Raw genomic sequence first — 23,168 nt, 5'->3', positions numbered from 1 at the left:
GTAGGTTTGGAGTATTTTATTGATCGCCCAGGGGTAGTGTTGACTGGCCGTGGTATAAATCTGTGGACCATCACAATGTACCGGCTCTAAGGCTTTGTAGTACACTGATCATCAATACAGGTGTTCCAACCACCCCCAGCCAACCCCCAACCCCGGGGCCAATGGTCCCCAAAAGTCTATTTCAAGTATTTAGACGTCTACAAATATACCATATCAAAGGTCAAATAAATAAGACATGCATTTATACTTTATGGACACTGAAGTTAGAGCTTTTTAACTTTGACTCCCTGCTTCCTTTATATAGGCATCAAATATTCATGATGTTTCCACTTTTCTACAATATTTGGCGCTAATTTAACGCCTACCAATATAGCGCATTCAAGGTAAATTACTATATATAATCAATATGGTATACGGAAACCTATGTGAAACCTTTCTTATGAAGTTATTTGTTTGACTATTTGCTTATTATTTAGACACTATGCAATATTCCTGATATTTTCACTTTTCTCCAGTAAAATATTTTCCAACATCTATGAACTTAACTTCCATTACGTCACAGAATACTGATAAAGAATGATCGTACTTCTTGCATATTGTGCTTGACAACTTTGATCTATGTTATCATTTTGTCGAGCGCATTGTACAAAAAAAAATGTATGTATATATCGATCCTCAGATTGGCAGTATATATCACTTTAACAACGCCACGAATAGAACATTTTCAATGAGATGATGACAACCTTGATGTGCATGTTTTAAATTACTGTCCCTTTGTAGCTACTTTAAAGCTTCGTGTCACTGAACCTCTCTATTAATGATTTAATTTCACTCTGAAGATTACAAGTCTGGAAGTAGCGACTGAATCGTTTATGTGGTTTACCCTCGGGTGTGATGAGAAACTTCTCGAAATTCCAGGCTAAGTCTGTCCTACTGACGGGCTCCCAAATGATGCTTTTACATGATGTCATGAAGGAGAAGGCGTCATCACTTGGTATTGGAAGATGGTTGCGTAGAAACACAAATATCTCGGATGCATTCTTCCCGTTCACCTCAAGTTTTTCAAATATTGGAAATTTGGGAACGAAGCCATTTCCTGGACGAACATGCTTGAGTGCATTCAAGATCTCGTGATTCTTGGTGTTCTCCTGTGGATAGTGAATGGAAACGTTATCATACAAAGATACGAATAATGCATGCATGTCTAATATATATAGATTTAAATTTTAAATATGTACTATAATACAATAAATAAATGTTGAATATCCTTGTGATGGATTTAAAGTACTAAAAAACAGAACTAAAAACAAAACTGCCATCTCTAGTGCTTTTACAGCTGCCGCTGTTCTTCAGGAGATGTTTAATGGTTAGAAATTCGTGCCAGTTACATGTAGAATATACTTATGTATTCTTGCAGACGCAAATATTTCTGTGTATGTAAATATTCCGGCAGACTTGATATATTTGCCGACGCAATATATTAAGGCGGACACGATAATCGGGTTAACATGCTTTTACTGATCCGATAGATAAACTAGACGTCAACTGTCAGTCAAAGATATTCCAATACTCTTCCTGTCGGACACCATGACAACGCTCAATAAACATACTAAGTTATATAATTATAGCTACTAAATAACGATCTAACAGAATGTTTGTTTCAAGTAGCGGTTTCATAGAGAGAGAGAGAGAAACGTGTGTAACTGCAAATACATGTTAGATTGAACCGGACGCTGATTATTTAGTATTGTTGATATGATAGCTGTATCCGTTAACGAGTCGCACCTTCCCGTTTCATGAGGACAGGTAGGCCAGTCCCTTGTGATACCATTAATATATAATATCCATTGTCATATCCGGGGCTATGTAAGAAAGGTAAGCAAACCAACCTCACAACAGCCGATTCACTGAAACACTGCGAAGTACATAATGTTACGTGCACTTTTACAATGTTGAGGTAATGTCCTTGATTGTAAAATCAATATTGCATTTTACAATTAACTTATCAATGAATCTGGAAATAAACGAAAAATGTAATGTTGGCATGGACGGCATGCCTCTGATACTGTTAATTGTTACCTAGTATCTATCTGCCAGATAAACGTGACATTAACAATTCTGATATTGATTTTACACCTGCACATTGTATGACTGGTGCTAATAAGGAAACCCACCACTTTGGCAATGTTTGTACTTGTTTAGGCAAACATCGTTTCTGTTTTAGCTTTTATTAGTATTTTATCTCCGGGCGCGATATCTCATGCGTTCATGTTTTATCACATCCGGGAATAGACGGATTTGTACGGCGTTTGCTTCTAAGAACAGGATTCGGGCGATAATACACTCATTGAAAGTAATACACAATGGACAAACTCCGAAAAAACAAGTGCTAGGGCCGGTAAAGAAAAATTGAAGAAACTTGAGATTCGCTAGATCTCTTTCCATTGATGACCGTATAACATTTAACAATTTATATCCTTCTCTTTGTTAATTGATCTACATCCGAAGGTAACGAAACAAACATAAAATCCCCCCCCCCCCATTCATGCAACAAAAATCATATTTGCACACACGTACATACATAATGTAAGTCAATTCGATTTGCCAGACGTAAATAAACCTGCGATGCTATTCAATAATACAATATGGAGATGAGACTGGGAGATACTGACAAGAAATGTGCCAGCTTGATGTTGATACATGGTCTTGTCTGCTAATTCTATATTGTGTATTATAATGGGGACTTCTTTATTGATTTTTTTTCAATATATATATATAGATCATATAACAAATCCTGCTACATTGCAGCTGTCATTTCCAGGTATACATATGTCATCTTTTTACAATGTTATACTCGCGTATCTCTTTTCGTACAGAGATCATGACCGACAGGCAAATTTATTGAAGCAACAATTTGTTTTGTATCGAATGATCTCTCGATATTTAGTCCTCACCCCGAGGTATTATCTTTATAGCTTTCGTACACGACCGTTCATAACTGTGTAAAGTTAAAACGAATGCTAGTTTCTATTATTCTGTATTTGCATAATACATAGTTATCTGCCCTTCCGGGTAGGTATTGATTGTGACGTCATGTGTTTTTGCGACGTTACGTCATACTTTTCGGATGAAACGACGTCGCTCAAAAAATAACGACGTAACAGTCGATACCTATGCATAGACGGAATAACGGTCAGAGGGAACGCTGGCAAATTGCAATGCATTTTGGAAAATAAGAGAAGACAAAACATTCTGAGAGAGGAAGTGGGAAACATTTGATGGCGGGAAATATAGTCTAGTTTGGAGGAGAAATATGTGCGAAATATATGAATATCAAGAATCCATTAGAATTTATAACGGTGTTAATTTACATAATTACTATCAAATTGGGGAAGGGGTATGTGGGTCTAGGATAGTGAAAGTTGGTGTAAGAGATGTCTGAGTTCTGAGGAATGTGGTCTTGTATTACATATTGTCGATAAAATAAGTAGTCGGTAAAGTCAGGTTTCACTATTGTACGAGATATTGGTACACATCATGTATAATATGTATGTACTATGAAATGGTGGGAAAGTCAACTGGCCCTTTACCGAACGCAGCCTATGTAAATAGACATGCCCGTATAAGGACAGATGAACTAATAACGATGTTGTAAACGTACCGAGAAAACGTGGGACTGAAAACGCGTCATAAACACTAGGGCTCATATTTAGTATTTGTTAAATGTACATGTACATATAGATTCGTCAACTCACAGTCTAGACGGGTTAAAAGGGTTTAAGATATTTATCAAACAAAAATATCAAGCGATTTAAATCCACATCGACATTGCTTAGTCGTGTTAAAACATGTTGTATAATTGTCATGCTAACTAATTAACTTTATCTAATAGGTTACAGTGATTTGTAATAGACTAGGTCAAGCGACAAATACACGTATTACAGTCATTTAGAGTACCGCTCTATATTGTTTTGATAAACATTGTTTCCGTATATAAAGCGGTATGTATTATTTTAATAATATAGTTATGTATTATATATATTTAAAATCATAATTTTTCATTTACTAAATGTTAAAATAATAAGCCAATCTTACCTGATGTCCAAATTGGTTGCACGGGAACCCCAGGATAACAAGCTTATCTCCAAATTTGTCGACCAGCTCGTTCATCTGGGTATAATCCCGCACAGTCGTATCTCAGAGAGAAGCGACATTCATCACCAAGATCACTTTTCCTTTATACGAGGAGAAATTAATTTTCTCTCCTCCCAAAGTTGTCGCATGGAAGTCAAAAAAATTCTGTATCTTAACTGGGCTTCTGACTCCAAAGGACGCCATGTCTCTATTTTGTTTCTCCTGATTGAGATATGGTGTATATATATCCTAACGGTTTAAAGCGCACGTCTCCAATGACTGGTATAGGTAAAGATATAGACTGTATTCAGCGCCAATGGGCACGTGGATTGGTTCCGGAGAGCGTGACGGTCGATATTCAACGGCAACAGAATGATATAGTGGTTTACAACTGTGCGTGTATACAGTAGGCACACTATAATTTATATAACGCGTTTCTTTTTTTTTAATTCAGGACCGTTATCGCGACGTAATAAAAGTAGGAGTGGCATCCCTCTTTAACCCATCTCACTCGCCTCATACCAAATCAGTCGCACAGTAATGCTACAAACTGTTTATATGGAGAAAGCAATTTAGTAGTCCGAATTCGGCAAAACTTAAAAATATATTTCCGCTCGTCCGTAGTTTTCTGAGAAAACTACTCCTCAAAAAATTAGTTTTATTCCAGATAATAGGACGAAGGTCATAACTATTTCAAACCTATCTCAAGTGTATTATTTAGGCTTCACTCTAAATATGGGGTGATACTTGAACATCGCTGTTGGCGTCAGCTGTACCTCATAAAAATTACATACCGATAATTAAGAATATGTGACCATAACACTAACTGTATCGGCAGTATGTGGTCGTAATCCTAGTTGAATCGAGCTTAATTGTTATTTGATCATGATCCTGGGTGAATCGAACCTATGTGATCGTAACGCTAAGTGTATCGAGCCTATGCGAGCGTAAAGCAATGTGAATCGAACCTATGTGATCGTAACGCTAAGTGTATCGGGCCTATGCGAGCGTAAAGCAATGTGAATCGAACCTATGTGATCGTAACGCTAAGTGTATCGAGCTTATGTGATCGTAACGCTAAGTCTAACGAGCCTATGTGAGCGTATTTAGCAATGTGAATCGAACCTATGTGATCGTAATGCTAAGTGAATCGAACCTATGTGATCGTAACGCTAAGTCTAACGAGCCTATGTGAGCGTATTTAGCAATGTGAATCGAACCTATGTGATCGTAACGTTAAGTGAATCGAACCTATGTGATCGTAACCCTCGGTGTATCAAACCTATGTGATCGTAATGCTAAGTGAATCGAACCTATGTGATCGTAACCCTCGGTGTATCAAACCTATGTGATCGTATAACGAGGTTATCGAGCCTATCTGCTAGTAATCCTTTACAAAGTGATTCGAGCCTGTGTATCTTAACTCTTAGTGAATCGAGTCTATATGTGATCTTAACTTCAAGTGAATCGAGCCTATGTGATCGTAACCCAAAGTGAATCGAACCTATATATGTGATCGTAACCCTCGGTGTATCAAACCTATGTGATCGTATAACGAGGTTATCGAGCCTATCTGCTCGTAATCCTTTACAAAGTGATTCGAGCCTGTGTATCTTAACTCTTAGTGAATCGAGTCTATATGTGATCTTAACTTCAAGTGAATCGAGCCTTTGTGGTCGTAACCTTAATATAATCCAAAGTGAATCGAACCTATGTGATCGTAACGTTAAGTGAATCGAACCTATGTGATCGTAACGTTAAGTGAATCGAACCTATGTGATCGTAACGTTAAGTGAATCGAACCTATGTGATCGTAACGTTAAGTGAATCGAACCTATGTGATCGTAACGTTAAGTGAATCGAACCTATGTGATCGTAACGTTAAGTGAATCGAACCTATGTTATCGTAATAAACCCTTTACAAAGTGAATCGAGTCTACGTGGTTGTAATCCTAGGTGTATTGAGCCTATGTGATCGTAACCCGAGGTGTATCGAGCCTATGTGATTGTCAACCGATGTGTATCGAACCTTTGTGATCGTAACCAAAGGTGAATCGAGTCTGTGTGATCGTAACCCGAAGTGTATCGATCCTATGTGATCGTAATCCTAGGTGCATCACGCATACATGATCGTAACCAGAGGTGTATCGAGCCTATGTGATCGTAACCCAAAGTAATCGAGCCCATGTGATCGTAACTTTAAGAGAATCAAGTCTATGTGATCGTAGCGTTAAGTAAATCAAACCGTTGTGATCGTAACCCTTTACAAAGTGAATCGAGCTTATGTGATCGTAACCCAAAGTGAATCGAGCACATGTGATCATTACCTTAAGTAAATCAAACCTTTGTGATCGTAACCCTTTACAAAGTTAATCGAGCCTATGTGATCGTAACCCAAAGTGAATCGAGTTTATATGTGATCGTAACCTTAAGTGAATCGAGCCTAAGTGATCGTAACGTTGTGAATCGAACCTATGTGATCGTATCCCTTTACACAGTGAATCGAGCTTATGTGGTCGTAACCCGAGGTGTATTGAGCCTATGTGATCGTAACCCGAGGTGTATGTATCGAACCTATGTGATCGTAACCAAAGGTGAATCGAGCCTGTGTGATCGTAACCCGAAGTGTATCGATCCTATGTGATAGTAATCCTAGGTGAATCGCGCCTATGTGATCGTAACCCGAGGTGTATCGATCCTATGTGATAGTAATCCTAGGTGTATCGCGCCTATGTGATCGTAACCCGAGGTGTATCGAGCCTATGTGATCGTAACCCAAAGTGAATCGAACCTATATATGTGATCGTAACCCTAAGTGAATCGAGCGGGATACTCTTGATACCCATGTTTAGATAAAGAATATATAGTGTGTAAGAGAATTCATGTAATTTCCATTAAAATTACGACCTTCAATGTATTGGAAAAACGTGTAGCGATTGTCGACATCTGTATATGGTGTCGGATAGTTATTATTCATGCACATATTCGATCACTATCAACCATATCCATTCCTCATTCTCCGTATTTCAATAACGTAAAGAAAGTGCCCCCGGTACCGTAGTCTGATATTTGGATAGAAATGCGTCATGTGAGTGAAATAACTATCTCGAGATGAACTCTGCACGACACTATCACACTTTTGATTGAATATATGAATACATTACTTTGTATTCCCTACTGTGGGAAAACGAAAGGGACTTCTTAGAATGATGTACTACGATATACATAGCGAATTTTATTAATTTAAAATCAGTTCATGAACAAAAATACTCTATTTGTATACATACAGATAGAAAGGGCGTTGTATGCCTAACGGACAAATCTAACATATGTATAAGAATTAAAGCATCCGGGTAATGAAAGCGCAAGTGATTACATTTCAAACTTTATTACGTATCAGTTGCTTGTCAATGGAACATGGGTGGTCAGGTGTATTCGGATTAAATTTTATAGAATACCTTTAGCTTTCACTATTATTCTATTTTCTCATAATTTCCTCGCGTCGCTATAGCTCCTAAATTTAGGACTCGTGCGAGGAAATTAAGAAAAATGATCATTATATAGCGGAAACAAATATTTTTATTGTTTTTTTAATGGATGCCTCTCATATGCATAATCATGTATCTATGTTCTTTATTGCATGTGTTGTTTTGTTAGCCCACCATCACCATCATCAGATGGTGGGCTATTCAAATTGCTTTTCGTCCGTGGTCCTTCCTTCCGTCCGTTAACAATTCTTGTTACCGCTATTTCTCAAAAAATATTGAAGGGATCTTTCTCAAATTTCATATGTAGATTTCCCTAGGGCCCAAATTGTGCATATTGCATTTTGGGACCAATCGGTCAACAACATGGCCGCCAGGCAGCCATCTTGGATTTTGATAGTTAAAGTTTGTTACCGTTATTTCTCAGAAAGTACAGAAGTGATCTCTATCAAATTTCACTTGTAGGTTCCCCTAGGGCCCTAGTTGTGCATGTCGTATTTTCGGACCGATCGGTGGATAAGATGGCTGACAGGCCGCCATCTTGGATTTTGATAGTTGCAGTTTGTTACCCCTATTTCTCAGAAAGTACTGAAGGGATCTGTATCAAATTTCATGTGCATGTTTCCCTAGGTCCATTGTTATGCATATTGCATTTTGGTACCGATCAGTGAACAAGATGGCCGACAGGACGCCATCTTGAATTTTGACAATTGAAGTTTGTTACCGCTATTTCTCAGAAAGTACAAAACCTTCTTAACACTATTTCTCACGAACGGAACACGGTACGACGCTTAACTTTTGACACGTTATGTACGTACACGAGTTCTTGAAACGTACGTCGATTTTGGATGATAACGTTTAAGGTCAAGGTCACAGACGTAAAAAACTACTTTTTTCGAACGAACTTTAAATGCTCATAATTTCATAACCGTACGCTACACACCATGTAAGTTTCGTTCTTCAGGTAGATCGCGACAATTCACGTTTTTTTCCTCATTACATGTTATCAGAAATTATGTCAAGGTCACGAGTTCGCGAGGGGGTCAAATGAGGTCAAACAAAGGTCAAAAATGAACTTCAACATAGAAATGTTTTGAAAGGCGCATATGAAAGAACATGCTCTCAAGCACATAAAATGACCAATTTCAAGGTCATATGATTCAAATTGGCGGAGATATTGGACATTAAAAATCGAAATTTTTATTTTTATTTGTCCTTGCGGCAGACGTTTCAGCGCCTTTAAACCTGTATGTACTGTGTTGATTTTTCATATCTATCTTGTATGAACTTTTGTCTTCAAAAGTTATGGATTTTTTTTCACATACATCACACAAAATGAGATTTCATTTTAAAATATAGCATATATTTTTAATATCCCATCATAGGCAGTGATCCGTTCAATACATATGCATGTTTCACACGACAGGCAGCGATCCATTCAGTTGATTTTATTGCATGAGTCCCATAAAATTGTAATTTGAAAACAAAATTTCAAAACTTAAAAACTTTTTAAGTGATGACATCAACTAAACCACAACTAGGTGCATTGTCTAGACAGTTTCAACCAGATACATTGTGTATGTAATCATTATATTCGTTCTTTCTTTCTTTTGTTGTTCGTTTGTTATTTTCGTTCGATAGTTATTGTTTTCTTTCTTTCACTCGGGTGTGCGTTTGTTCGTTCTTTCGACCGTTTGTTCGCTCATTACAGATAGTTCGATTTTATGCAAAGAGAAAATTATCAAAACGACCATCTGATCGATAACATGATTATTTGCTGGATGGAAATCCCATGTTTTGATCATGATCAAATCTAGTTGAAGTTTGTTCCTGTTATATATCTCAGAATGTACTCAAAGGATCTTTCTCAAATTTCATATGTAGTAAAATTTTGAAAAGCAGAGAAAAGATCCCTCTTTCGTTTGTCAGACATAGATCTCTTGTTAATTATCTGTTGGGCGTGAAATACGTCTTCGTGAAACGTTCAACATCTTCTAACAACGGAAAGACTTTTGGAAAACAATAAAATTTAATTTTGGCAAGTTATTGGACAGATTTCTCTTTATTTATACACATGCATGTATGTGACTTCAGAAAAAAAGGGAAAAAATACCGTACCAGTCTAGTCCCGTTCCAGTTCCACCGGCGAGGGCACGTTTTGATAAATCCAGGATCTAGTTTCATACAAAAAAAATAGGAGTACGATTTAGTATTTTTCTTCAGTTACAAAAGTTACTTACTTTACACCATTACCACCATTGAAAAGTTTGAGCTTCTAATTTTACTTCAAATTAAAAATTTGAAAAAATGACTTATTGCATCCCGAAAAAATTCCGTGGCACTATATCCTATATAGAATGCAATACTGATTGTGCATTCACCAAAGGCAAAACACATTATTTTATATTATTTTTTGTGTTTATTAGACATACATATCCACGATTAAACACCAATTATTGTTCAAATGATGAATATCATTTATGCTATGTCGGCGGTGGAGCATCTTTAAGGAATTTCGGAAATGCAGTGGGTCTTCAACTTAAGGGCCGCGGTGGCCAAGTGATTAAGATGCCCCGACATCTTACCACAGGTCCACATCGCCTAGGTCCCGAGTTCGAATTCCATGTATGTGGCGCAGTTGCCAGGTACTGACCGCTTGTCGATGGATTTTTCTTCGGGTACTCCGTTTTTTCTCCGCCATAACTTCCTTAATGATGTATTCTTCTGATGTTTCAGTCCCATTGAAGTGAAGAACACGTTGATACCCGTGTTCAACCAGATACATTGTGTATGTAATCATTATATTCGTTCTTTCTTTCTTTTGTTGTTCGTTTGTTATTTTCGTTCGATAGTTACTGTTTTCTTTCTTTCACTCGGGTGTGCGTTTGTTCGTTCTTTCGACCGTTTGTTCGCTCATTTCAGATAGTTCGATTTTATGCAAAGAGAAAATTATCAAAACGACCATCTGATCGATAACATGATTATTTGCTGGATGGAAATCCCATGTTTTGATCGTGATCAAATCTAGTTGAAGTTTGTTCCTGTTATATATCTCAGAAAGTACTCAACGAATCTTTCTCAAATTTCATATGTAGTAAAAGTTTGAAAAGCAGAGAAAAGATCCCTCTTTCGTTTGTCAGACATAGATCATTCTTTGATGGGCGCCACGATCCCTCTGGGATCTCTTGTTAATTATCTGTTGGGCGTGAAATACGTCTTCGTGAAACGTGAACACGTTCAACATCTTCTAACAACGGAAAGACTTTTGGAAAACAATAAAATTTAATTTTTTGCAAGTTATTGGACATATTTCTCTTTATTTATACACATGCATGTATGTGACTTCAGAAAAAATGGAAAAAAATACCGTACCAACATTAAATACCAACATTAACTTTAAGCAATTTCAAAAACGTAGTGGGTCTTCAACTTAAAGGCCGCGGTGGCCAAGTGGTTAAGATACCCCGACATCTTACCACAGGTCCACATCGCCTAGGTCCCGAGTTCGAATTCCATGTATGTGGCGCAGTTGCTAGGTACTGACCGCTTTTCGATGGATTTTTCTTCGGGTACTCCGTTTTTTTCTCCGCCATAACGTCCTTAATGATGTATTCTTCTGGTGTTTCAGTCCCATTGAAGTCTCATTTCGACAAAGACCAAAGAAGTTACGAGATTTTCAAATGCAAATTATCAATATCTGTAGCAAGTTGCCATTTGCGAATTTTGTCAAAAAATAACATTTCTATTTTTAGGAGATTTTTTATACGGAGATTTAAAAAAATGGCCATATCTTTTTTCTTCCATTTTCTTTTATGGTATGAACTCCTATTCTCAAAAATCTATATGAGAAAAAAAATTTGATACAAGAAAAATTTGACTTCTCAGAGGAGTACATCCTTAAATGACACTGGCTGTTAATAGGAAGAAAACTAAACAAACTGACTAAACCGTGACTTTAACTTAAAATTTTCCATATGAAATTAATTAAAGCATTACAGAAGTTATAAGACGAATTACGAAATATTAAGGCACCTAGATATTAATTAAGTTAAGGAGCTTTCCTTACGTATTAATTTCCTTTGGATAATTTCAAATTAAAGAATTCTTTTTAATTGAAAAATATTGATAAAACTAGACCCATATACATATAATAAACGATAAGTTTATAGCAGAAACATATATTATTATGTTCATGTATATAATGTAAGTATGTTAGTATTTAATTTTTCAATGTCTTTATCGTGTTGAAACGAAGGGATAATACCTTTTAATGCTTTACTGATAAAATAATTCCAGAAATAAGAGGAATGAATGGAGAAGCAATGCTATTATCTCTGTTAAAATTAAACCACTGTGTGAGGCGCTAATTAATAGTCCCACGAGTTATCGATCCTGAGTCAGAGGGCGCTCGCGGAAGCAGGTGCGAGCTTGTCGCCTGGTAACTGTAAACAGTAATGGCTGCCAAGTGAGTGCTCCTAGATTGGGATCTACCAACGAGTGAGTTTTTCGTTTATATTTTACAGTCTTAAACGTATTGACAACGGATCATATATCCGATGAATGAATTGATCTTTTACTGTAACATTCAATTTTTGTTTGAAATGCTGCGAGAGGTTTAATATAGGCTAATTTGTTTTAATATCCTATCAACATACACGATGCAGCCGTGAACTGATTTATATTTATACGTATAACGTTATGTGCCCACACACTATTATTTATAATATCATCACTTTTATTTAGCATGTATAGATGCATGCAAATTCGGTCATTTATTAATTTTTGCTTATTCTACGCGTGAACCGGTACACCAAAAGAAAATAAATGTCAAATGAATTATTGATGAACATAAGAAACCTATAAGGACACTAGCTTTATGTTCCCATTTGTTAATCCCAAACATTAATTTCGACTTTGCTATAATTACAGAACACTATCATGCTGTAGGAAGGACCTACTCCGTGTTTATAGCCAGTCATTGGTAACCAACTCTCTACGAACTATCTGCATACATTATTAATGTGATTGTGTGCTACAGAGGAATACATGAGACTCTGCGATTAAAGCATGTAAAGATTTGATAGCCTTTCCACATGTTAGAGATATAAGTGGTTGTCCTTCGCATACAGCCATGCCTGTCGCACAAACAAGGCTCGAGACCTTACAGGTCTGTAAATTGTTACAATGTGTTCGAATGAAAGAAAAGAATCAGATAGAAAAGATGACAGTGAATGGCATTCCTCATCTCATCAATTATAATGATGCCTCAGAAGGACTCACAGCTTTGGGAGTGGCAGCTGCTGCCAATGATGATGAAATGATTGAGTTTCTCTTAGAACTTGGAGCACATCCAGATGTTCCTGATTTCAAAGGGCGCACAGCGGCCATGAGAGCGGCAGAGTTTGGCCATGTTCAGTGCCTAGAAAAGTTAACAAAGGCTGGAGCAGACATGAAGTCTATTGATTTAGAAGGAAAAGGTAATGATTAATTAAATTGAACAATTAAATCCAACATGTGTTGCCTTTTTACTTTGACAGTCATGGATGTAGTCCTGATTTTTTATAAGCTACAATAGATTCTGTGATCATAAATAGCATCTTTTTTCCCCAGTTGTAATGAATAAAATATCCATTTTAAAATTTTATATACCGTATTCAGGTATTAATTTTTTATCCAGTTATTGATTTTTATGTATGTGTTGAGTTCTGTGTTGCAGGTATTTTATTTTACTGTATATCTCCTACGGAAAGACATGCCAAGTGTTTGGAAATAGCTGTGTTAAATGGTGCTGAACCTAATAATATGTCACGAGAAGGAATCCCAGTTTTTATGTTTGCATGTGAAACAGCAGCAGAGAATGAAGATGCTTGTTTGCTGCTTCTGGAAAAGGGTTCTGATCCCAATGGCAAACAAGAGGTAATTAAAGATATAAAATGTTACTCATTTATATTGGCTTGCATTGAAATTGAAAGATTTCTTTGGATCTTGTATTAATATGTTTTATTTTAAAACAACACATTTTGTATAAAATAAACAGTAACCTTATCTATATAACAACAAATAAAAACTTTCTTTGGGTTACAACTGAGCATTTTCAAACACAATGTGACCTGTGTATAAAGACCACTTGGCTATAAAGTACAATTTTTCTTTGTCTTTTGGGTGGTCAGTATAAACAGGTTTGACTGCAATTTAAAAAGGAGCTTTGAGATAATTTAATTATTTATTATTTATTCAAATAGAAAACTGGGAAAACCTGTTTGATGGCTGCTGCCCTAAGTGGTAGTGTGAAGGTCGTCAGAGCCATACTAGAAGCCGGAGGAGATGTGAATGTGTTAGATATCCAGCACACTCACGCTGCTCACTACGCGGCCCTGACTGGAGGATTCGAGGTGTTGGCATGTATGTCAGCGTATGGAGCAGAGTTTGATCAGTGTAACAACAAAGGCAACACACCTATACACAATGCTGCTCTCAACGGCCACGCCATGTGCTGTAAATTTCTCTCACAAAGAGGTAAGGTGGTATTGTCAAGCTTTGTGAAACAATTGTTATTGCACCAACTCCACAATTACTGTTTCCAATGAAGAGCTTGAATGCTTTAAAGGTTCAGACTATTTAAGTCGTTTGATATTGGTCTTAGTAGTAGATCAGACATGCAAGTATAGACAAAATAATGCTCAATATTATTTGAGGATATTTTCAAGAATAGTTTCATATTTATATTGTCTATACAGTATCTCCAATCACACCACATTCAAATGCATTTTATTCTTGATATCCCCTTGCAAACAGTTTCAGCTAAATTAATTAATGATAGATCAAATTTGTTATTTATATCTTATCAATCAGGTTGTAATCCAAAACCAAAGAACAATGATGGCGAGACTGCAAAATCATTAGCCAAAGAAAAAGAGCATAAAGAGGCAGGGAAGGAGTTACGGAAAGCAGAGAAATCTTTTGGAAAAGTAGGAAAGAACAATGAGCCTTGGGCAATAGTGTTATATGACTGGGTAATGGAGCGTTCACAGAAAATCTTGAATTCTTTTAAAAGATATGATCCAGATGAGAAAGGAACAATTCATAAGGATGAGTTTTCTGATACTCTTGTGGGGATGACCGCCCCAGCGGAGGAGGCAGACATAGCTAAAGTGATGACGCTTCACGACAAAGCAAGAGATGGAAACATTGACTATAATGACTTTTTCACAGGGAAAAAATGGATAAATAAAAATTATCTCATGAGTGCATTCGAAGGTAAAAAGAAAAAGAAGAAGAAGGGTGGTAAGGGAAAGGGTAAGAAAGGTAAATTTAAGTTGGCCATGCCAATCTGTACGGCTGAGGATGGACCTAGGACTTATGGTGGGGCTCCACCAGAAATGTTTATAGAAAGACACATACATTTTACTGACACTGGTCGGTTTGACCGTGATAGACCTCCGAAACATCCTTTACAGGACGACTCAGCGTGGTATCTCCAGCATCCAGAGAAGATGTACATCAATATCAACGATGCAACAAAGAATGGTGATTTTGATTCACTGAAAGGTGCCTTCCAGAGAGGTACACCGGTCGACACTAGGGATAAATATTATAAAACTCCACTTATGGTGGCATGTGCCATTGGAAACATCGACATGGTTAAGTTCCTACTGGAAAGTGGGTTAGTATTACTGAGTAATCTGTCACGCTTTTTCTGATGCTTAATACATGTCCTGACCATACTGGATTATTACTGTAAAGAAATGGCATATATCTCAAGTATGTTGAAGTGAGAAATGCTGAAACTTACCATATTCTACCTTTAATAAGCCTCCACTCGGCAACAAAACATCCTCCTTATTATCAAGTATTTCAGAACTAGGGTCTTATCAAGCCCTTTCCCAATATAACCATAGAGTTCTCTCCATGAAACAAAACTTTTTTAGTAGATTCCATGCATATACAAAGCTGATTTGGTTATTGACATTAAAGTGCAAAAGCCTTATTTAGTAGACGACATGAATGTACATTCTGCACATGAATTTTTAGAACATGATGGCAAGGAATAAGGCTTTTTTGGTATTATGAAGAAAGTGATCTGACTTATTGAAGGATCTTGTATGTGATTTATCCATAGCTATAAAGTTCCCACCATTTTTCCACAGGGCGTACATCAATGCCAGGGACAACTTTAAGTGGACACCCCTCCATCATGCCTGTCACGCGGGCCAACTGGACATTGTGTCATACTTGTTGGACAATGGAGCAGAGTTAGAGGCCCACACCATGAACGGAGGAACACCACTGACTCGTGCAATAGAGAGCTCCAGGGAGAACTTAGTCACCTACCTCGTGGATCGTGGTGCCAAGCTCCAAACCGAAAACAAGAAAGGTCAGTAGTACACAGGTGAACAATGTTATCTGGAGCATATTATATAAAAGTTAATGACCTGTCATTGTCGGAGGCCCACAGATTATTGGGCTATGTACTGTGTGTAGTTTAATCAATCAAGGGTCTCCGACAATGAAACCATGTTGGATTTAAAGTCCATCCATCCCAACCAAACTTTTCACTATTAGTCCAAATACTCAAATCTCTTGTAGCTTCATCATGCCATTCATGGTTATTGACTTTAGATATTCAGAAAACAGGTGGCAACTTATTTTTGCATAATAAGTTCAATTTTGAGGTGCTTTGAAATATTGCTTACAGTTTGGTTGTTTTATCATTTATTCTGCTGCTTCAAATAAAAATGGACAAATGTATTCAAACTATCAATGTATTTTTTGATTCTCCTAAATTCAAATCTCCTTAAAAAGGTAAACTATATATGTCCTGTTGCTTTTTTTTCCACTAAAGGTCACGCTCCTCTAGACATAGCCAATGCGTGGGCTGACCCTCGAGTCCTGGAATTCATGCAGGCTAGATGTGAAGGTTTGCCTACAGGTGACAAGAAAGGAAAAGGGAAAGGAAAGGGTAAAAGAGGCCAGAAATCGGCCCGACCTACCTCTGTACCACCTCCGGACAAGGAGAATACTGGACCAGTAAGTCTCTTGTGACCCCTGGATGTGTTCGACCCCTGGTATTAACCCTTTCACCCTGCAGACCATGTAAATCAGTCCGCGTTCTATTGTAGTGCATAAAAAGATAACAGAGATTTTTAAAATTTGCCCATATAAATACTTTTTTTTGCATAGATTTAGACTAAGTAAATCTTGGTTTTAATTATCAAAATCATTTTTTTGAGATTCAGAGGTGGAAGGGTTCAATTAAGGTTTTCATTTTTTTAGAATGTTTGAAAACACAACTGTATCAAAATAAGTTTTGAAAAATCCACCAAGAAAAAAATAACATTAAAAAAACCCAAGCAAACAAAGAAAAAACTGTAAATTTTAAATATATGGAAGAGTAGAGTAACCGCACATTCAACCAATTATTACGATCAATATTGGCTCAATATACATGTATACCTAAAAAATATTAGTAAAACTATATCAATGAAATTTTGGATATTTATAGACAAAAACTGTGTTACAATCTGTAAAAAATAGTTTTTCAAAATATTTAAACATTAAAGAGTAATGATAATTTTAGGCCTACACTTAGTACTTCTTTCGCTGTTTACTACAGCTGTTTTAAATTTGGCTAATTTTCCCTACAGGCACCATCAAGAACGACCTCTGCTCTCGATTAGCATGTGAAGTATGTAAAGATATATCAGTCTTTGTGTGTAGCCGCTAATCTCTCCTCCATTATCTAATCTCGGTGGTAGATACACATCTGTATAAGAAACTCTTTTTTTATATACATTTTTAATGATATACTTTTCATAAACATAAAATCTTTCCATCGTTTTGACCTCTGAATTAATCAATATCTGAATGGGCTTATTTTATGGTCTGGAGCAGGGAGAGAGGGTTAAACCTGGCTTATTGATTTTTTTTTCATTATATATAGTCAGAATATTGTTTGTAAGTAGCCTTATAAAATATAGACTTTACTAAATATTTTTGTGAATTTTGTGAATATATCAGTGGTCAATGGGATGAAGCATTCAAATACAAAAAAAAAATTAATCAAGGAGAAAACAAATTGATGTCACCAAAGTATATTTCTTTTTGTGTTGGCACTTTAAGCTGAAACAATCTTGTGAAGACATTTATCTGTCAGCAACAATGTAAAATTGTTAATTCAATATAAATTGAATAATGATGTTGTTGTTTTATTTTCAAAAAGTCACATATGGTATGGAGTTACTTATACAAAAATTTGTATCTACCACAATTAACGAACATCAAATTGACAAAGACACTTCATTAATCTTTTGTATAGATAGGTAATATCATATAGACTTTTGTTGAACTTAACAATCAATACAGTGCTAGTAAGGAATAGTTGATGGTTGAAATTCAAACTACTGGATTGATTGTTGTTGAGCTCACTAATGTAGTCAAACCTGTTTATAGAGACCACCCAAGGAATCAAGGGGGAAATGGTTTTTATTCCCAATTGGTCTTTATACACAAGGCAAATTTTGTTGAAATTGGCCATTTAACAGATGGTCTTTGTACAGAGGTGGTTGGTAAGGCAGGTTTGATTACTCAGTCTTACTCAAGATTTTGAATTGAGCTTGTTTCATTGCTTTGCATTAGAAGTTATTTGAGAGATATTCAGAATGCTTGTGGAAAATAAAAAACATGATGTCATTGCTTAACAAGATTAATAGACACTAGCTGTATCATACATGGTGGACGGTTTTTGACACATTAACACATTCACTTAGTAAATTTTGCATAGTGTTGTTTTAAATTCATTGTGTGAATTCTGCTTTCTTCCATTATTTCATTAGTACATGTATAAAGTTGTGACTGATTCCTGCTTTCCTAGTATCTTACTTAATTGTGTGGATTTTATTTCTGAAACTGTCTATGTAATAATAGGAATATATTCATCAGAGAATTAATTTCAATTATTTTGAATTTGTAGAATATTCATCTGAGATTTAATTTATGTTGTAATATTTTGAATTTACAGAGTCTTATATCAGAAAATACAGAAAAGGTACATGGTTCCTGTAAATGACTTATCCCTGAACTTGTTTACTTTGTCCTCCTCCCTCCTTCCTTTTCAATAGTAACTGTCTAATGGGTTATAACTTGGACTCTAACCTGCTCTGTGTGTGCAGGTGTGTGGATGTTTGTGTGACACAGGTGTGTTATACTGAGACAAATTAGTAAATTTAGAAACACTATATGTATTGCAAGACTGTACACACTTTAATTGTCTTCTGTTATCCTCGAAAATCAACTGTATATTGACATATTGGACCCTGAGATACTTGGTATTTACTGGTCATGGCGCAAACTAGATATCAATGTATGAAAACAAAATTGATATGATTATTTATCATAACTCATTTCTTTACTCTAAAAATTATTATATCAACTCATCTTTTAATCCTATACCTTGGTACACTTGATACACCTTGATAATTTTTTCAAACAAAGGGAGACAATCTGTATTAACACTAAATTGTTCTTCTAGTAAAGGTTCTAATAATGCTATTATGTCCGATACACATATATTTATGCCATAACTTTTACAAACCCGTCATCTTATCTAACATATCTTCAGTATACTTATCTTCACATAAAGCACAATGTGACTACACATATCCGTCATGGCCTCAAGGTCAAACATAAATTATAAGTTATTTCATTCACATGTTATTGTCTTAATTTAGTACTAAAGTTATTTGATAACTCATAAACATATATGGGTGATGAATAAACAGGTGTACTGTGTGTTAAGTAACTTAAGCCTTGATCCTAATTAATTTAATTAAAAGCAAAGTCAAAAATTGTAATTATTGCAAATTCATAAAGGTGTATGGCAAGGTGATGTTGATGATCTCTTGTCATAAAAAAGAAAATGCATGGACATATGATAATTTTTAAATTTGACCATAAAATTGCTAATATTTATGCAAACTTAACAATTTCCTACATTTGTGAATCAATAAACAGTATAATTTTGCTGAATATAGATGAAAATTATTTAGCACATCATGAGGCAGATGCTGATTTGAGTCACTGCTTGTGTTACAGCATACCATGGTATACCATATATGCTATTTCTCTCATACCTACACGTGCAATACTGGCTGGTCTAGGGCAATACACCCATGTCGCCAAAAGATACAAACAACAGGATTTGCATTGAAAATATCACACGATTTTTATGTATGGAGATTTGACTTGCAGACGCGTTATTTTCCTAATTTATTTCAAAATGGCGGAAAATAATAGCAGTAAAATTGCAATAAAATGTCGAGGTATGAGAGAAAAATACTCTTTCATATGTGGATATGAAGGATAGGGATATTCTACCCTCAGGATCACAAAATGTTGTAAAACCCTCGGCATTTTGTGACCCTCGGGTAGAATATCCCTATCCTTCATATCCACATATGAAAGAGTCTTATAATCTTATTTAAGTCTATTGAATTCAAAGGATACCATAATTAGTATTCAAAGGTCTTTTTGCAGAGTTATTTGCTCTTAAGGCAGTTCTTGGCCTTTATCAGAATTCTAGAAAAACCATGTAGAGTTCTGTCAGTAAATGACAAAACTTTCTCACGAACATTTATCATGCACTGCTAAGAAGTAAACATGAATACTCCCAACACAATAGCACCTAATCCCATACCCAAAGTACTAAATAGATATGGAACCTGAAACATTTATAAAGTGTATTATAAACAGTTATTTTGTTAATAGGTGTTAACTTGCTTGCTGAATAGAGTAAAATGATTGCATGTCTTATACCCAATGTAAGGCCTACATCTTCAAATCATTTTTTATCACTCAGTAAATCCAGTACATGAGCTAATGTGGAATCTTACATTATAGCATTTTACTAGCAAGAGTTACAGAGAGAAGGTAGATTTGAACCCTTGCCTTAAGCATAAATTACATTAAAGGAAAAGTTAAAATCATAATACAAGATGAAATAAAATATATTGACTTTTATTACAGATTCCATTCAGTGCTTCGGGTGAGGACATTCCATCACGTCAGAGGAAGGGGTCTATATTGAGGGCAGCATCTGCCTTGGCTAGCGGAGTGGATGAGGAAGAGGACATTACGTATGTCCCACTAAAGGCCTGGACAAAACAGCCGACATCACAGGAGCTGATCCAGGAGAAGCAGGTCCGCAGGGACAGATACGGCTGGGAGGTCGACTTTCCTGACTTTGAAATGCCCTTCCTTAAAAATGTAACAAAGAAAAACATTGCTATGGGAGATGATGATGATTAAATATTGTGATTATTTATGGATATTTAAAAAATAAAATATGTCTGTTTGGTTTTTATTTCGATACAAACTTTACAGCTGCAATAAATAACAATATCAAAAGAAAGTAATTAGGAAATTACCTTTGTAAAAAAATCTGTTTTCATATTATGGTATACTATATTAATCCTAACTGCTGATAAGTGGTAATAACGAAGTGACATACAGTATATAACAATCCATGTTATATTTAAATACAATTTCTTTTGTACATATATTTTCAGGATTTTGTTGTAAGTATTTTCTACAGTACAGCTGTTAACATGCTATTTTTGTAAATATTTCAGGAGTATAGCTGATAGTATGCTACCTACTGTTGATTTTAAAGAGTATAGCTGTTTACATGCTGTCTTCTGTAAATACCCTTTTGAGGTTTAGCTGCCAGGTTTATTAAACATTGTACATATTGTATTGTATCTTTAGACTTAAGCGTACTTTATATCAGTGACTTGCTTTGTATATAAGGTGCTGGTTCTCTGTACGAATGCCTCTAACTTTTGAATATGACTGTGATATTCTGAAATTGTACATATGTATCCAGTTTTATGTTTTGAAACTGCTGATGTAAAAAAAATCTGTTATTTTAAAAGTTATGTTTATGTTTTTTTAAAATCTTGATTTCCATATACAGGTATCTAATGAAATCGATGATTTTATGAGATTTACTGCGGTACACAAAAGTTTATGTACGTACAAGCTGTTGCCATTGAGAAGTTGTATATGGATGTTTTTCACCTCTGAGAAAATGTTACATGTGAACTTTTGTGTTTGTAAGAGCTGTTTCAATCCACTAGCTTACATCAATCATGTTGAACATTCCTTGAGCCCCAAAAGCTTTGATCAAATTTGAGTGAAATTTCAAAACATGATTTCTTGTTGATGCCATTGTTTTAGGTTTCATAATTTAAAAACTGCACAAAAAATGCAGAAAATCAGTCCCAGAATATGAAATGACTTATTTCAGAAAATTGAGTAAGAAATTTTTTTTAGGGTATACTAGTAATGTATATACAAATCCAATTCCTATCAGGCATCATCTAAAAATGCTCACTTTTTCAGTGTCTTCTTAAAATGTTAAAAATGAATGGGGATATGTAACCTGTCACCGAAACTCATTCCACAAAATTCATTATGAACTGTTCCACCCCTTTAATTAAGACATATTCAAAAGTATCTTTAGGGGTGAAAATGTCTACATCCTGTGGTTGAGAGTAATGTTTTTGTAATAGAACAGTACTTGGAGCATGTGTCCTTCGACTTTATATAACCCTTTTACTGCTGATGCATGTACTATACCAATAAAAAAGGCAGGTGCCTTCTTATTATAGAAATCTATATGTTATAGAGATGTATATATATTTATCTTTAAATTTAGTGTTTAAGAGTTTTGTTGATCAAAATGCCTTAAGTCTGACTATTTTAAGATCAGATATGTTGTTTTCATATTTTTTTTTTATTATATAGAAAATTTTATTAAAAGTGTCCTGCTCGCCAATCATTGAGCTAAGGGGAGATAACTTTGAGAGCCCACAATGTTACTAGGGGCACCAGTTTGTTGATCAACTCGTTGAAAAATTGAACATGAAGAATTTTATTTTTACTTTGCTTATCAAGTATAAGTGTTATTTTGTATCAACGCTGTGCCAATTAAGTAAAACACATGTTAATTCTCTTTTCTTACTAATTTATACCTCCGTAACGTGATAATATGACTCACAAGTTTATAGTTTACATATGGAGGTGTCTGCATTAAATAATATTGTGGTAATGTGAATAAACAAACCTAATTTTATCATGGTCTTCTCGAAGTGTTTTGAATACAAATTTATGCTTGTAGGTTTGTGAGTTTTTTAAGTCATACATTTGTATGTGCACTTCTCAATTCCTGCATGAAGTGACCGATTGTCCACATTTTGAGAGAAATCCTGGCACCTTTGTCATACTATCATGATTTACATTATGTATTCATTTTACCTAACTGGAATGCCTGTGATCATTTCTAATTGATGTATTTAAAACTTGTTTTCTTGAATACATTAGATTTTAACCATGATATCTGCAGATGCCAATAAATGATCTTTAAACAGCTGAATTTAGTTTGATTTTAATTTTTCATCTGTATGCATCAGGTCATTTAAGTTAACTATTTTTGTTTTTAAAACTTTTTGGGTACATAGATACGAGTTCCTTCATTAGTAAAACCGTGTAACC

At 35.4% G+C, this 23,168-nt stretch overlaps 2 protein-coding genes across 4 annotated transcripts; one reads left to right on the top strand and one right to left on the bottom strand.

Annotated features, from left to right (window-relative positions):
- Nucleotide 1: 1 nt before the first annotated feature.
- Nucleotides 2-4,627, bottom strand: LOC138318350 (glutathione peroxidase 2-like). The gene is made up of 2 exons (XM_069260642.1): nucleotides 4,096-4,627; nucleotides 2-1,148 (listed from the first exon to the last, which is right to left on the bottom strand). The coding sequence occupies exons 1-2, from the start codon at nucleotides 4,336-4,338 to the stop codon at nucleotides 786-788; spliced, it is 606 nt and encodes a 201-aa protein (XP_069116743.1). The 5' UTR covers nucleotides 4,339-4,627; the 3' UTR covers nucleotides 2-785.
- LOC138318348 (ankyrin repeat and EF-hand domain-containing protein 1-like) lies at nucleotides 3,138-23,049 on the top strand. 3 transcript variants are annotated; one of them, XM_069260640.1, is made up of 10 exons: nucleotides 3,138-3,315; nucleotides 10,356-10,407; nucleotides 11,916-12,116; nucleotides 12,549-13,096; nucleotides 13,336-13,535; nucleotides 13,862-14,135; nucleotides 14,472-15,282; nucleotides 15,767-15,993; nucleotides 16,462-16,646; nucleotides 20,640-23,049. In XM_069260640.1, the coding sequence occupies exons 4-10, from the start codon at nucleotides 12,751-12,753 to the stop codon at nucleotides 20,919-20,921; spliced, it is 2,325 nt and encodes a 774-aa protein (XP_069116741.1). In that variant the 5' UTR covers nucleotides 3,138-3,315; nucleotides 10,356-10,407; nucleotides 11,916-12,116; nucleotides 12,549-12,750; the 3' UTR covers nucleotides 20,922-23,049. The 3 variants fall into 3 exon arrangements, with proteins under 3 accessions (XP_069116741.1, XP_069116740.1, XP_069116742.1); XM_069260639.1 differs by having other exon boundaries at nucleotides 3,138-3,359; XM_069260641.1 differs by lacking the exon at nucleotides 10,356-10,407.
- Nucleotides 23,050-23,168: the final 119 nt, after the last annotated feature.

Source organism: Argopecten irradians, chromosome 3 (genome assembly GCF_041381155.1).
Source record: "Argopecten irradians isolate NY chromosome 3, Ai_NY, whole genome shotgun sequence".
Taxonomy (NCBI): domain Eukaryota; kingdom Metazoa; phylum Mollusca; class Bivalvia; order Pectinida; family Pectinidae; genus Argopecten; species Argopecten irradians.
This window is presented reverse-complemented; position numbering and strand designations above follow the sequence as displayed.

Coding starts and splice junctions, on each gene's coding strand:
- LOC138318348 (XM_069260641.1), top strand. CDS start 12,751: ATGCCTGTCGCACAAACAAGGCTCGAGACCTTACAGGTCTGTAAATTG. Junction 13,097..13,335: donor TATTGATTTAGAAGGAAAAG/GTAATGATTAAT, acceptor TCTGTGTTGCAG/GTATTTTATTTTACTGTATA. Junction 15,283..15,766: donor AAGTTCCTACTGGAAAGTGG/GTTAGTATTACT, acceptor ATTTTTCCACAG/GGCGTACATCAATGCCAGGG.